Here is a 17,500-nt window from a genome sequence, read left to right as displayed (position 1 = left end):
TCAAGAGTAACAACTATATATAATGGATGTGGGTGGGTATCTAATTCCTCATTTTCCCAAGTGATCTTTGGTTTCCAGTTAGCTTGGCGATAGTTAAGGTGGATTGCACCCCTGCGTTCTGCTGGGGTTTGCATTGAGGTGTCATTTTTTATAGTATAATAAGAAAGATAAAAAAAGTTCTTGATAGTGTCCCCTCTATTTCTTCAAAGGGTCGTGACTATGTGGCAATGGTTAGGTCGTCTGTGTATATGAATCTTCATATATCCTGACACCCTGGTTGGTCATTTGTATAAATGTTAAACAAAATGGAAGCCAGTACAGAGCCCTACGGAAGACAATTCTTTTAGGTCCTCCAATAGCTTTTCTTGCGTTCCATTTCTACGATGAATCGTCGATTTATAAGGAGTGACTCTATGATTCTTACTATGTTGGCATCTTCGTATATTAGGGCAACTTTTAGGAGAACCCGATGGTTAATAGTATCATATGCAGCTGCAATGTCTACAAAGGCTGCCCCAGTGATTTGTCTGTTCCCAAAGGTGAAATATGTGTAAATATACACATGGAGTAAAAAGGATGGCATAAGTAATATGATAAATACTAGAAGTGTATATATAGTTTGTGTATATTATTTTTAGCTTATATCAGTTAGATGGGAGTATGTTCGACGCTTGAGCCTATTGTTCAACCTCTAAATTTACAAAAGTGATGATACTAACAAAGGTTTTCAAGTTTGTATGACAATGCCATAACTAGTATCTATATATTTTATACTTTTTCATACTTCTACATTTCTATACTTAGCTAATACTTACGAATTCTTGTGCTTGGTTTTCTGTTCACTGATAAATTTATTCATCAAAGCCAGATAAAGTCTAAAAGACTAAATTTAGAATTCTTGAATCTGCCATGAATTAAAAATTAGTTTATATGATCGAATATAAAAAAAGTCAAAGATCTCTAAGCCCAGTATTGTTATCACTATTACTCAATACTTAAAAGATATCACTAAACAAGGAGAGGACAATATAAATCATACATCAGATTCACGTGGGACATAAGAAAATGCTTGGAATGGATTTTTCATCATCTACCTCACTATGAAATTCGATTAAACATAGTTATTGTGAAACACTGGATGGCACAAACAGTAAGCCCCTTCAAGAGTTGTAAGTTATATTACTAAGAAAAACTTTTAGGGCGACAATATATCTAATGGTCTTTTTAAAGAATAGAGTTCTGGTATATGTTGTATATCAACAACAACAACAAATGCAGTCGCTTCTAGTCCACTACATGAAAAAAGCCTCATACGTGTCTTAGTCATGTCAGGTGTTTGGCCAGTTTTCATCACCATGCCACCCAGTGCAGATTGGTGATGGAGGAAGATCGCTCACAACAAACAAAACAAGTATGAGTGGCCCTGAGACTAGCACAGCTTTGCTAATCATGGCAATGCGCAAACCCTTTCACCACGTTGATTTATCCCAACTAGGAAAAGGATATATTGTATACATGTGTGTATATAATAAATATACAACAAATCTCACATTTACTTGAGAGATTGAGCATTCCTTTAGCAATATTATCTATACAGAAAATCAATCAGAAAATAGAAATGAAAAAGACCAACTGAGAGCCAATTAAGCAAATCTAATTTCATAAAAACAACTACTGTCCAGGATAATCAGGGGTGCGCGTGACCCATGTTTGACCTACCGCAATTCAATACTTGATTCTTCGTTCTCGAGGAACCTGAAAAGCTTTGGGAGCATTTTATAAAATTTCATTAAGCCTGTTTTCATACTTTCAAATGTTGAGCCACGTGTGTTAGTTACAAAACCATCATAATTAGACACGTGTCACGACCTTTTCAATAGGCTATCCTTGGTGTAAAGGGGTCGATTTCGAGTCTATATACAAAACCTGAACTCAACAAGAATATTTCCAACAGAAGCGGAATCAATTTTCATCTCTTTTGACAGTCAAATGATCAATGTCTAGTGCCAGTTTTGATTCAAGCCGAGGGGTATGTTAGAATCCTGATCCGGCTAGAAGCACGTATCATACAAACAATTTCCTCTTTGATGTTTATTCCTGGAGTACATTGACTTTAGCATAAAAAATATTTGTAGTTTAAAATTCTAAAGAATTAAAGTCACATGTGTTAGTGAGAAAACTATGATAAAGAGTCGCATTAAATATCCATCAATCAGCTATCAGGGTAAAAATGGTTGATTTCGTTTTTAAGTACAAAACTAGAATTCGACAGAAATGTGTGCTGGAAATTTTTTTAACTCTTTTGATAGCCGAATGATCATCCTCTAAATGTCCGGTTTTGTTCCAACTCTGAGTTATAGGTTGGAACACTGACCAATTATTATAAAAAAAAAAAAAAAAAAACTTCGTTGTACCATTATTTCTGAGGAAGAGGGAATTCGGTAATGAAAACTATTTGGGACTTAAAATTTTCAAAATTTACACACATATATATGCCTAGTGTACATATATATATATATATATATATATATATATATATATATATATATATATATATGTATGTGTATATATATATATATATATATATATATATATATATATATATATATATATATATATATATATATATATATCATCTCCTCGTACGCCTTACGCCTATTGAGGCAAAGGGCATCACTTAAATTTTGATAGTCGTCTCTATCTTGAGCTTTTAATTCAATACTTCTCCATTCATCATTTCCTACTTCACATTTCTTAGTAGTCATCCATGCAGGCCTGGGTCTTCCAACTCTTCTAGTGCCTTGTGGAGCCCAGCTGAACATTTGGTAAACTATTCTTTCTTGGGGAGTGCAAAGAGCAGGCGCAAACCATCTATATATATATATATATATATATATATATATATATATAATGTGTGTATCTGTCTGTCTGTGTTTGTTTGTAGAGCTTATTCCAGCGTATGTTCCTAATTTTAGTACTTGGGAAGTACTGCTGAACACGAGATACCATCATCTTGTTTTAGTTAATATATTTTTTTTTTTTTACATTTACTCCCTCTTGATCAAGTTCTTTTCCAACTACAGTAGTGTCCTCTTTTACATTTCAAGAAAGAATAGTCTAGGTCCTTATGAAAATCAGATATCTCCAAAAATCTTTAATCCTACCTGATATCTAAAAAAAACTAATCTTTAATCATACCTAATATCTAAAAAAAAAAAAAAAAAATCTTGCCCATATTTCCAATGAGCTTGGGTAAATCAAAACAACTTTAAATTAATTAATTATTCACTGTATAATTATACCAACAAAATTATGAATAGGAATAAGTAGAAAAACCCGGAATCTCTTGCAGGTAAATCATTTGCTTAGAAGCACTTGCGGTGGACAATGCCGGGACCAGACTCGTCGTATTCCTCCTTGGTGATCCACAAGGCCTGGAAGGTGGACAGAGAACCAAGGATGGAACCACCAATCCAGACGGAGTACTTCCTCTCAGGGGGAGCGATGATCTTGATCTTGATGGTGGATGGAGAAAGGTTGGTTATTTCTTTCTGCATCCTGTCAGCAATACCAGCATACATGGTGGTACCACCAGACATGACAATGTTAGCCAATAGATCCTTCCTGATATCAATGTCACACCTCATAACAGAATTGTGGACGACCTCATGAATACCAGCAGATTCCATACCAAGGAAGGAAGGCTGGAACATGGACTCGGGAGCACGGAAACGCTCGTTGCCGATGGTGATGACCTGACCGTCGGGAAGTTCATAGGACTTGTCGATGGAGGAGGAAGCAGCAGCAGTGTTCATCTCACTCTCGAACTCGAGGGCAATATAGCAAAGCTTTTCCTTGATGTCACGGACGATTTCACGCTCAGCAGTGGTGGTGAAGGAGTAGCCACGCTCAGTCATGATCTTCATCAAGTAGTTGGTGATGTCACGACCAGCCAAGTCCAGACGGAGGATGGCATGGGGAAGAGCAAAACCTTCATAGACGGGCACCATATGGGAGACACCATCACCAGAGTCGCAAACCTGACCAGTAGTACGACCAGAAGCATAGAGGGAGAGCACAGCCTGGATACAGACATATGTTGCAGGTACTTGGAAAGATTCGAACATGATTTGAGTCATCTTCTCACGGTTGGCCTTGGGGTTAAGGGGAGCCTCAGTCAGCATGGTGGGGCACTCCTCAGGGGCAACACGGAGCTCATTATAAAAAGTGTGGTTCCAAACCTTCTCCATGTCATCCCAGTTGGTAATAATGCCATGCTCAATAGGGTACTTCAAGGTGAGAATACCCCTCTTGCTCTGGGCCTCATCACCCACGTAGGCATCCTTCTGACCCATACCAACCATCACACCCTGGTGACGAGCGCGGCCAACGATGGAGGGAAAGACAGATCGAGGGGCGTCATCACCGGCAAAGCCAGCCTTGACAAGACCAGAGCCATTGTCGACAACGAGCACTGACGCCTCTTCTTCGTCACACATGGTGGTGGTTGGTAGTAGAGTCTAAGTGAAACCCTGAAAATGCAAGAAAAGTGAATACTTTCAGATGCTGTAATTGCTACTCCGGATATGAAATTCAATTATCATAATGCATCAGATCGTTATGTAAACTAGTTACGAAATGCAACTCGAAAATTCAGAAAATCTATAAATAAATAATCATACACACACAGACACAGACACACACACACATACACACACACACACACAGACACTCACACACATATATATATATATATATATATATATATATATATATATATATATATATGTGTGTGTGTGTGTGTGTATCAGTATATATATACACATATAAATATATATATATATATATATATATATATATATATATATATATATATAACACTTCAATTAAATTTCATTAGGAGCACACCAATGATAAAAAAGTTAAATAATGCCAATATAAACAGCATTTTGTATTATGTCTGTATTATGACTACTAGTGCTGAACTTTAATGCATTTCATCCCTGACATCTTTAATGAAAGCATTCATTTCACAAAGTTAAGAGGTTTTCAGGATAGAAATACCTACTATCTGTTTGTTATAATTACGTGCGATTGAGAGAGAGAGAGAGAGAGAGAGAGAGAGAGAGAGAGAGAGAGAGAGAGAGAGAGAGAGAGAGAGAGAGAGACAGACAGAGAGAAATTGGCAAGTAATCCAAGAAAGTAACACTTGTGATCCGTCTTGACTTAGAAAATTGCACGTATATTACGTCGAAACCCCTTAATGCAAAAACAGAAAAATGTTTAGCTAGCGCTCTAATATAATTTTTCGTTACCTTATCAGTGACATTTTGAAAAAGAAAATACTGAATAAAAAAACTTGGACAAATATCAACAAGTGTCGTAGATGAACGGAAATACTGCCTCTATTCTAGAATCTATACAAATGTTCATTATAAATGATTGAATAATCAATAAATAAAATAATCTTAAGGTATCTCTGGATACTAAAAAGTTTTAAAGCCTAAAAATTTAAACTGTCAGCCTTACTGGAAGGCGCCAATTTGCTCAGAATATATCGGCGAGTTATGCTCTTAACAATTACAGTGAGATATATTAATAATCACGGAGAGTCAATTTATTGTAATTTCATTTCTACAAGAAAATAAATTTACCTAACTGAGGCGAGTTTGGAATATATAAATTCTATATCTCAAAAAGTTCTCTCAGATTTTTGTTAATACTTATTCCAATTAACGTATATTTTATTTTTCCTCGCTTCTTTTCTTCACTGGGCTATTTTCCTTGTTGGGGCCCCTGAGCTTATAGCACCCTGCTTTTTCAGCTATGATTGTAGCTTAGCAAGTAATAATAATAATAATAATAATAATAATAATAATAATAATAATAATAATAATAATAATAATAATATGCACAATCATATACAGTATACAAAATTAAGAATATGGGCACTAGATATCAAAGATTCTTAAGACTTTCTTGTTCGTCCTAAATCAGTTACACCGATCAATCTTTACAAGATGAAACTATATGGTCCTCTCTCCATTCGCAATAAATGGGAATTCACTAACTGAAGCAATTATATATAATCCGTAACTGTTGATAATACTGATGAAACAAAGCTTCAGAATTGTGAAACCTCATGTTGGACGTATAATTCCAATTGTCTATCACAAGTAAGATGGGGTCGGCAGTCGAAAAAAACACCAATTTGCGAAATATGACTTGTCAGCAAATTAATTCTCTTCTGGTATAAGTTCAATACATTTAGTATGGACAACGTACACGAAAAAAAAAAAAAATTAACTATAGTTACTACTACTTTTGCTACTGTTCTGTGTTTACCAAGACTTGAAATGTTAGTAGATTTGCAAGTGTTCTAATATATCGCTATTAAAAAAAATTCTTCACCAATCCCCATTAACACTCAATTTTCACTCCTTGTACGTAAATTTATCTTATAAAACCTGAATCTTTCCCATTCTGTTCTACCCGGCTTTTCAGTTTTCAACACTGCGCGTCTTATCTGGAGGACACTAATTATTCTCACAGAACGCGGAACTTACTCAGTGGGAGCCGTAAGAAGACTGCGGATCATGAGAAATTGACCCTTCTTTTATATACGGAGCTTTCTAAGGTTTAAGCCTTTCTGCCAAAAGTTGTAAAAAAAATGTGGTTAAATTTAATAGCATACAAGGCAACACCAACTTCTTTAGCAGTCTTGCAGAGAGTTATAAAAGTAATGGTTTTGTGTCAAAAAAATAATCCCAGGAATTTCTGTATATATGTTTGGTGTGACAATGAAGGGGGTGTAAATTAAGTGACCGGCATGCCTCTGTTACTGTCAATTAGCATTCGTGGAGGAATTCTAAATATCAAGTTACAATTGGTTATTCAATTTAGGTGGAATTTATGCTTGCTTTCTGTGCAAAATGTACAAAGTACAACCCGAGCAATATAAAGGAAAAAACACATTTTCCACCGGCATAAGCTAAAAATATACGGGCAATACGCATACAAGCAAAATAGTCAACCACTCCCCCGCATAGACATAAACAAACACACATATACAGACAATCATGTGTGTATTTATATTCATGTATATACATGCAAACGTACATTTACTAAATATATGCTTATGTATGTGTATATATATAATCACAAACACACACACACACACACACACACACATATATATATATATATATATATATATATATATATATATAAATATATATATATATATATATATATATATATATATATATATATATATATATAAATATAAATACATATATATAGAATGTATCTGTGTACCTATGTGGTTATATGCTTTTATGTAATACGTATATTAAAAGGAAAATGTTCTTCTAGCATAGCTAACTCCATGGAGGGGTGTGTGTTTCTCTGTGTATACTGCATATGTGTGTGTGTATATATATATATATATATATATATATATATATATATATATATATATATATATAAACATAAATCTAGATACATAACGTAAGCAAGTACGCATATACATATATATATATATATATATATATATATATATATATATATATATATATATGTATACATATATATATATATATATATATATATATATATATATATATATATATAAACACACACCTAAGGAATTACGTTATTTTTAAATATGTTAATAACACGAGAAAATGAAAGGTAGAAAGTAGTACCAAGAAATTTTCTGTGTTCACTCACGCATCTCCAGGATACAGATATTAACCGATGATAAATTAATTTAATTGAAAGTGCTGCAAATCAACCATAAGTTTAAAGTCATAAAATCACAGTATATTATTTCCTTTTACTTGCTAATCTTTCTTGTTGCAAATACAAGTAACTTCCGCAATCATTTCCCACTCTGCAGTAACCCTTTCATTTTTTTTGCATCATTCAACGATCTTCATTCTGTCTTGCGTATTCAACAAACCTTCATAATACTGTACTTCCGCCTTCGACCCAAGATTGGATTCAACACCGACATTTCTATTCTTACATCTTATGTTCTGAGATCTACTCATCGTTTAACCTTTCTTCTCCATTAACTTTCCCTCAACGCTGGTTTTTATTTTGCACGAAGCTTCTATTCATATTCTCTCCCTTTAGGTACTTGCTATCTTTTTATATATCCTTTCATCCTTGATGGCCTTATCCATTCTTACTTGCAACTGTTATTTTTAACTTAAATAGCAACTGTTCTTTAAATAATCTCGTTATTTTCTTCAATAAGCGTCTTATTCTATTGCCTATTCCTACCCTTCCTGTTACTGACATTACGACCCCATCAATGAATTTAAAAATATTTCCAATTGTTCCTTTTTCCTACATTTCTTTAACCTTAGTCCATTTTTAATCTATTTTCTTCTTGTATGTTCCTCACATTTCCCTCCCTACCCACTTTTCTTAATTACAGATATAGTAAGATTTTCACACACTCCTTAAAAACTATATGTTAAGTTTTACCTAAATAAAATAATTATCAAAATTAGCATCTCACCATTAAATCCACCTACTTGCTGATCCCCACACGCTGTGTTAATATATACTTTACCAAATTCCACTTTCCCATGTAGGTTTATTTACGTGCATCTTTGGGAATCGTGTAATTTCTCTAATCAAGATTCTTACCAAACAAGTTTCTAAAAGACTCCCTTGCATCCAGGCGCTGATTCTAACTGAATAAAAATGCTTCTCTTTCACCAACAAAGTACGTTGAAGCTATAGAAATGATCGGTCTGCATAGTACAGGGGACGTATAAAGAACAGATTAAGTCATTCATTCATATCTAATCGCACCATTCATGTATCCAATGGATGGCTCTGTCGTTTGCTTCCTATAGATTTACATCAGAACATGCAGGTCCAAGTGGGCAGCAGCGGAGGATGTGGTCCATGGTCTGAGGCGATTCACTACAAGGGAAATCAGCATAAAAGGTTTAAAGGTTTAAAAGCCGCTCATGAATGGCTGAGGCCATGGACAGTGACACTGCCCTATCGAGCAGGACAATGCCCTAGAGACTGACCATATATACATATGATCAGCGCTCTCCACCGAAGCTAGGACCAAGGAGGGCTAGGCAATGGCTTCTGAGGACTCAGCAGATAGACCTATACGCTCCCCCAAACCTCCCATCCTTAGCTCACAAGGATGGTGAGGTTGCAGTGACCAAAGAAACTAACGAGTCTTAGCATGCTTCGAGCCTCTGTCTGGCGTTCACCAGTCAGGGAACATACCATCTTGCTCTATCTAAGGTGATCCAGTTCTTTCTGTTAAGGGACGCTCCAGAGGGCAAGTCTTTGCTAGGGTTAAGTAGTGTTCACTGGTTGAATTACCGTTACTCTCTCCACGTCGTCTATTTGTAGGCAGCATGATTTAGATGTTCCAGACCCTTCAAAGCCATGAATCTTTTTCTTGATTTCAGTCGCCGTCTTTTTACCTGATGTTCATGAAATTCATGCCTTGGATCATTCATTTGTTTGACCCTTCCATTTTCAGTAATATCATCTCGTTGAATTTCAGGTGTTGCAATATTGGCCAGTCTATAAAGAGATGGTAGGGGCATTGCCTATATTGTGCCAGTGATTATTTGACAGGCTCTATCAAGCTGTGGATTCACTTCTTTGCATGGCACAATCTCTCCCATACTGCTGTACAATATTCTGCAGTAAAACAGCAGATTGCAAGAGCTGTTTGCTTAAGGATTTTTGGATCTGCTCCCCAGCTGGTGTTGGCTAGTTTTCTCAGCAAATGATTTTCTGTTGGTAATTTGTTCTGAAGTTTGTTTAAGCGTTCTTTAAGGCTAAGAATTCTGTCTAGAGTAACACCTAGATATACTGGATGTGGTTGAGTATCTAATTCTTAATTTTTCCATGTTATTTTTGGTTTCCAGTAAGCTTGGCGATAGTTAAGGTGGAATGCACACCTGCATTTTGCTGGGGGTTTGCACTGAGGTGCTATTTTTTATAGTATACTGAGAGAGATAAAGTTCTTGATAGTCTCCCCTCTATTTCTTCAAAGGATCGTGACTACGTGGCAACGCTTAGGTCATCTGCGTATATGAATCTTCATATATCCTGACACCCTGGTTGGTCATTTGTATAAATGTTAAACAAAATGAAAGTCAGTGCAGAGCCCTAAAGGAGCCCATTCTTTCGGGTCCTCCAATTGCTTTTTTTGCAGTCCATTTCTAAGAAGAATCGTCGATTTACAGGGAGTGACGAGATGATTCGTACTATGTTGGCATCTTCGTATGTTCTGGCAACTTTTAGGAGTACCCGGTGGTTAACAGTATCATATGCAGCTGTAATGTCTACAAAGGCTGCCCCAGTGATTTGTCTGTTCCCAAAGGTGAAAAATGTGTAAATATACACATGGAGTAAAAGGATGGCATAAGTAAAATGATAAATGCTAGAAATTTGAGGTTGTTTAATATGCGGAATGAATGGACAACTAAAGTGTCTATAATCTAAACGGGACAGGAGAGAGGAGGAGAGAGATAAAGGCCTCGAGAGGGCTGTATAATATTGTGAATGGTGTATAGGGATGAAATGGGAAGAGTATGAGTGAAATAAGATAAGGTTAAATGGGAAAACTGGGTTGCAAGATTTGGCACACTGCTCATGAGCCTCGGTGCAGATGTACATGGCAGTTAGCACTGTTAAAGATTCATTGGACAAGGTTTTCATTCACGATTCAGCTAATGAGGAATAAATGGGGCAGAGACTTGTGCTGTTTTTCTCTGGAGCCACACACTGTTACGGAAAACAGTTTAATGTTTAAAATATATATACATACATATATATATACATATATATATACACTGTATATATGGTGTGTGTATATTATGTTTATCCTATATCAGTTTGATGGGAGTATGTTCGACACTTGAGCCTACTGTTGAACCTCTTATGTCAATCCCATAACTAGTATCTATATATTTTATACTTTTTCATACCTCTACACATTTCTATACTTGGATAATAATTCCAGATTCTTGTGCTTGGTTTTCTGTTCACTGATATATTTATTCATCAAAGCCAGATAATGTTGATTTATCCCCACTAGGAAAAGGATATATTGTATACATATGTGTATATAATAAATATACAACAGAACTCACATTTACTTGAGAGATTGAGCATTTCATTGGCAATGTTATCTACACAGAAAATCAATCAGAAAATAGAAATGAAACAGACCAACTGAGAGCCAATTAAGCAAATCTAATTTCATAAAAACAACTACTGTCCAGGATAATCAGGGGTGCGAGCGACCCATGTTTAACCTACCGCAATACAATACTTCGTTCTTCGTTCTCGAGGAACCTGAAGAGCTTTGGGAGCATTTTATAAAATTTCATTATGCCTGTTTTCATACTTTCAAATGTTGAGCCACATGTGTTAGTTACCAAACCATCATAAATAGACACGTGTCACGACCTTTTCAATAGGGTATCCTTGGTGTAAAGGTGTCGATTTCGAGTGTACATACAAAACCTGAACTCAACAATAATATTTCCAACAGAAGCTGAATCAATTTTCATCTCTTTTGACAGTCAAATGATCAATGTCTAGTGTCAGTCTTGATTCCAGCCGAGGGATATGTTAGAATCCTGATCCGGCTAGAAGCACGTATCATACAAATAATTTCCTCGTTGATGTTTATTCCTGAGGTACATTGACTTTAGCATAAAAATATCTAAAAAAAACGAGTCCCATGTGTTAGTGAGAAAACTATGATAAAGAGTAGTATTAAATATCTATCAATCAGCTTTCACGGTAAAAAAAAAAAAAAAAAAAAGGTTGATTTCGTTTCTAAGTACAAAAATAGAATTCGACAGAAATGTGTGCTGGAAAAAATTGTTAGCTCTTTTGATAGCCGAATGGTCAAACTTTAAATGTCAGTTATTTTTCAGCTCTGAGGTATAGGCTGGAATACTGATCCAGGCAGAAGTACACATCATAAAACAACTTCGTTGCACCATTATTTCAGAGGCAGAGGGAATTCGATAATGAAAACTATTTGTGACTTATAATTTTCAACACACACACACACGTACACACACACATTTATATATATATATATATATATATATATATAATATATATATATATATATAAATATATAAAATATATTATATATAATATATATATATACTGAATATATATCATCTCCTCCTACGCCTTACGCCTATTGACGCAAAGGGCCTCGGTTAGATTTCGAAAGTAGTCTCTATCTTGAGCTTTTAATTCAATACTTCTCCATTCATCATTTCATACTTCGCGTTTCATAGCCCTCACCCATGTAGGCCCGGGTCTTCCAACTCTTCTAGTACCTTGTGGAGCCCAGCCGAACATTTGGTGAACTATTCACTCTTGGGGAGTGCGAAGAACATGCCCAAACCATCTCTCTCTCTCTCTCTCTCTCTCTCTCTCTCTCTCTCTCTCTCTCTCTCTCTCTCTCTCTCTCTCTCTCTCTCTCTCTCTAATTATATATATATATAAATATTATATATAGATATATATATATATATATATATATGTGTGTGTGTGTGTGTGTGTGTGTTTGTAGAGCTTATTCCAGCTTATGTTCCTAATTTAAGTACTTGGGAAGTACTGCTGAACACAAGATACCATCCTCTTGTTTTAGTTAATATATCTATTCTTTTTACATTTACTCCCTCTTGATCAAGTTCTTTTCCAACTACAGTAGTGTCCTGTTTTACATTTTAAGAAAGAATAGTCTACGTCCTTATGAAAATCAGATATCTCCAAAAATCTTTAATCATACCTAATATCTAAAAAAAAAAAAAAAAAAAAATCTGCCCATATTTCTAATGGGCTTGGGTAAATCAAAACAACGTTAAATTAATTATTTATTCACTGTATAAACATACCAACAAAATGATGAATAGGAATAAGTAGATAAAGCCGGAATCTCTTGCAAGTAAATCATTTGCTTAGAAGCACTTGCGGTGGACAATACCGGGACCAGACTCGTCGTATTCCTCCTTGGTGATCCACAAGGCCTGGAAGGTGGACAGAGAACCAAGGATGGAACCACCGATCCAGACGGAGTACTTCCTCTCAGGGGGAGCGATGATCTTGATCTTGATGGTGGATGGAGAGAGGTTGGTTATTTCTTTCTGCATCCTGTCAGCAATACCAGCATACATGGTGGTACCACCAGACATGACAATGTTAGCCAATAGATCCTTCCTGATATCAATGTCACACCTCATAACAGAATTGTGGACGACCTCATGAATACCAGCAGATTCCATACCAAGGAAGGAAGGCTGGAACAGGGACTCGGGAGCACGGAAACGCTCGTTGCCGATGGTGATGACCTGACCGTCAGGAAGTTCATAGGACTTGTCGATGGAGGAGGAAGCAGCAGCAGTGTTCATCTCACTCTCAAACTCGAGGGCAATATAGCAAAGCTTTTCCTTGATATCACGGACGATTTCACGTTCAGCGGTGGTTGTGAAAGAGTAGCCACGCTCAGTCATGATCTTCATCAAGTAGTTGGTGATGTCACGACCAGCCAAGTCCAGACGGAGGATGGCGTGGGGAAGAGCGAAACCTTCATAGACGGGCACCATGTGGGAGACACCATCACCAGAGTCGCATACCTGACCAGTAGTACGACCAGAAGCATAGAGGGAGAGCACAGCCTGGATGCAGACATATGTTGCAGGTACTTGGAAAGATTCGAACATGATCTGAGTCATCTTCTCACGGTTAGCCTTAGGATTCAGGGGAGCTTCAGTGAGCATGGTGGGGCACTCCTCAGGGGCAACACGGAGCTCGTTGTAGAAGGTGTGGTACCAGACCTTCTCCATGTCGTCCCAGTTGGTGATGATACCATGTTCGATGGGGTACTTGAGGGTGAGGATACCTCGCTTGCTTTGGGCCTCATCACCGACGTAGGCGTCCTTCTGACCCATACCGACCATCACACCCTGGTGACGGGCACGGCCAACGATGGAGGGGAAGACAGCTCGGGGAGCGTCATCTCCGGCGAAGCCAGCCTTGACAAGACCAGAGCCATTGTCGACAACGAGCACCGACGCCTCTTCGTCGTCACACATGGTGGTGGTTGGTTATGGGATTTTAACAAATGCCTGAAATATGATAAACAAAATCAAAAGTGTATTCATGAAATTTGGATACAGGAAATCATCAAATAAATGGTTTCATAAAATCGGTCCCCTTAAAATTTTGTGTAGTTTTCTTCTTTTCTCTTTGATTATACTAAACTTAGAGCTTGCTTGTTTGCCATCTTATTTAGTATATAGTACGTCTTCATTCGGCGGTATGACTCTTCAGAATCATAAACTTCAAGAAATAAAGCTTCCCTTAGAATTTCTTCATCCAACCAATAATATGTTACATGATATATAATTTGCATTTCTAAGCATATAATCAAGATACTTGTCAAAATATTAATATTTTTACTTTTCGCAGCTACCCAATAAAACTGCACCCCTATAATTCTATACATCCGATATCTGTTTTAAGAAAAAAGAACGTTAATCCTATACGAAATACTAAAAGGTTAAGTAGAGACCGCACATTGAATGTTGTTCGAATGCATATTGAAAAAATAATTTGAGAACTTCCGTTGTCATTAACGAAGAGAAATGTGAATGCTATCTATTTTTCTTACCAATAGCTTTCCATTTTGCTTGCTCAAACATACAACAAATAAAAAGAAGAGAGAATTGAAGGGGTCCAATATGATACAAAAATACGTCTAACTCATTTCCATAAATGAAACCCAAATTTCAATAAACTTCTTTGATTTGACCTAACATAGCTGTTTATAATTACTGAAATACATAAAAGATTTAAAGGAAATAATCTTGAAATATGCTGCTAATATACTGTACAGAAAGGAAAAAGAATTTGATTCAGATTCAGGAATAAATAATAGAAATAACACACACACACACACACATACATATATATATATATATATATATATATATATATATATATATATATATATATACATATAATAACCATCAGCCGTAACTAGTCTACTATAGGCCAAAGGCCTCAGAGCAAGTTCTTTCACTCTCTTCTGTTTAAGGACTTTCTATGCCAGTCTATACCCGCAAATTTTCTTAGTTCGTTAATCAATCGTGTTCTCTGCCTTCTGCTTCTTTTGCAATATATACGGACCAAGACTGTTATTCTTAATGTCCATCTATTATCTGTCATTTCCATTATATGTCCTGCTACATCCATTACTTTTTCTTACATGCTGTTAGAATATTTTCTACTTTAGGGAGAAATATAAGTATATCCAGACAAATAGATATTTTAGGGTAAAGTTCTTTCTGGTTTAATGATAGTCCTTAATTCATTACATCCTAATAAACTTGAATAATGCAACTGCAACTAGGTCACATAAATGTTTCCCGTATAAGTCACAGAATCAGTCAATTGAAATAAAACACTACAAAAAGAGCTTTAGAATGTCTATTCAGAGAAAGTATAACCCCCAACAATATTATAATGAAGACAGAAGAAAAATTTAGTAACTATTTAATGACTTTTTAATTTAATGTAGCCTAGAAGATTAAGCGAACTCATTCATTGATGATTATCATTACTCTATCCTTCGACTCTAAGGAGATATGTCATATGAACAGAAAGAATTTATTGTCGTGAACACCGACACTAAACTAACCGATTAACCGAAACATAATATCTAAAGGAGGATAGAGCTTTCGCAATTAAATTTCTGAAATTAACATTGTGCCTGTTCGCCTTAATGAAAGCAGGTATTGACCAATGTTCGTTAGCGAAGTCAAATACCCAGAATAGAGCAGTTGCCAAGATTCATATTTTTACAAAACAAAGAACGTACAACGAACTACATCATCCCTCAACATCGCAATTTTCTAACATATCCTATATTTCGTCTTTCACGTTGTTTCACAAAACCCTACATTGTAAAAAGAGCGGCGATTTTCAGTTTTAGTAAAAGACAATCACTGACCAGCGAAGGATTTTCAATATAACACAAGAATATACCCAAGAAACACTAACAGACAGATCCCAAAGTCACTTGACCTACCCTTCTCGAGTCCTCTAAAGACTAAGAACAAAGATTTCTAACGTCCTCTTTATATACATTTCTGAGTAAAGAAAAATCCTCCTTTATTACTTTTGGCGAAGGTTTTCAGAACAGAGTAAGAAAAATGAGGGAAAGTATTGCACAAGCATGTAGATAAAACTCTAGAGCTGCTTCTCATATAAAAATGCCTTTCGTTTTGGGTAAAGGCATCCGAAACATCTTCGACATTTTTCTCAGCCTCTTTAGCGACCCACCAATTTACAAATTGTTATGTCTGCAAGCGCAGTCAGACATCAACTTGGATTTCGGGAGAATGCTGATTAGCAATATATTGTTTTATAATTTTTCGAAATATTTACATATTTTAATCACAGCTGATGGTTTTGAAATAACTATAGCCATGCCAGAAGCATAAGGAAGCTAGTAAATAAAAGTGACAAAATGAAGAATGGATAATGGAGTTAGGAGACAATTAGAGACAAATCAAGACTTTTTATTAGCAATTAAAAGAATACGAGAAATGCAATTAAACTGTCTCTTTTCCTGCTAAAAAATGTTTAATATATTTTCAAATTCTTGAGCTTCTAATATCAGAGGAATAAAAAAGTAAAACTCCAACATATCTGATACACACTTTAAACATGATAGTGGATATGAAGGTAATGGGTATTCAACTTAGATTTAGAGGGTCACTGAACGATTTGTTCTAGCGCGAATAAATATTTTACATAACTATCACCTTTTATAGAAGTAAATTATCATCTTAAAAGATAGTTTGAAATTGCTTCCCAAGATTACGTAGGAATTTATAATCCATCATTTCCATTTCTTAACAGCCCTTTTTGACGTTTTAATTATCTTGATGGAATTCCATCATCTTGCATTCCATTCGCTATTCCTGTTCTGCTTGCATTGTTAACAAACTAATCATCTAAAATTTCTTATTAATAATCTCCAAGAATTTCTCTAGATCTTAATTAACCCCCAACATCTTGATTAACAAAATCACACGGATGAATATCATTCAGAATCTCACGGATAAGATTATATTCCTCAAATCTTTATCAGATTAATCTTATAAACTAACATTCCCTAGGCTATCTGAATTCATCCCATGAAATCTATCAATATTTGAATCATGACTACAGTATAAGCACAAACATGGAAAGATTATATTTTGAAACTAGGCAACAAATGTTCCTACAAACATAATCCAGTACAGGTATTCACGTTAACATTAACCTGAATTTTGAACTGTGAACTACTATTTTAATAAAAACTTTACCATATCTTTATTTAATTAAATATATATCATACGAATGTGATACCTATGTTTCCTTTATCCTCTCTACTATAGGGGAAATGACTGTTCCTTCT

At 35.6% G+C, this 17,500-nt stretch overlaps 2 protein-coding genes across 2 annotated transcripts; both read right to left on the bottom strand.

Annotated features, from left to right (window-relative positions):
* Nucleotides 1-3,340: 3,340 nt before the first annotated feature.
* On the bottom strand, nucleotides 3,341-6,697 carry LOC137653246 (actin-57B-like). Its single transcript, XM_068386615.1, has 2 exons — nucleotides 6,567-6,697; nucleotides 3,341-4,532 (listed from the first exon to the last, which is right to left on the bottom strand). The coding sequence occupies exon 2, from the start codon at nucleotides 4,497-4,499 to the stop codon at nucleotides 3,366-3,368; it is 1,134 nt and encodes a 377-aa protein (XP_068242716.1). The 5' UTR covers nucleotides 4,500-4,532; nucleotides 6,567-6,697; the 3' UTR covers nucleotides 3,341-3,365.
* A 6,198-nt stretch (nucleotides 6,698-12,895) lies between these two features.
* LOC137653245 (actin-57B-like) lies at nucleotides 12,896-14,178 on the bottom strand. Its single transcript, XM_068386614.1, has one exon. The coding sequence runs from the start codon at nucleotides 14,124-14,126 to the stop codon at nucleotides 12,993-12,995; it is 1,134 nt and encodes a 377-aa protein (XP_068242715.1). The 5' UTR covers nucleotides 14,127-14,178; the 3' UTR covers nucleotides 12,896-12,992.
* Between the last annotated feature and the right edge of the window lie 3,322 nt (nucleotides 14,179-17,500).

The sequence above is a fragment of the Palaemon carinicauda genome, chromosome 14 (genome assembly GCF_036898095.1).
Source record: "Palaemon carinicauda isolate YSFRI2023 chromosome 14, ASM3689809v2, whole genome shotgun sequence".
NCBI lineage: Eukaryota > Metazoa > Arthropoda > Malacostraca > Decapoda > Palaemonidae > Palaemon > Palaemon carinicauda.
Note: the sequence above shows the minus strand (reverse complement) of the source record. Positions and strands in the feature narration are given on the sequence as shown.

Excerpts from the sequence above, each read along its gene's own strand:
- LOC137653246 (XM_068386615.1), bottom strand. The coding sequence starts at position 4,499 with ATGTGTGACGAAGAAGAGGCGTCAGTGCTCGTTGTCGACAATGGCTCT.
- LOC137653245 (XM_068386614.1), bottom strand. The coding sequence starts at position 14,126 with ATGTGTGACGACGAAGAGGCGTCGGTGCTCGTTGTCGACAATGGCTCT.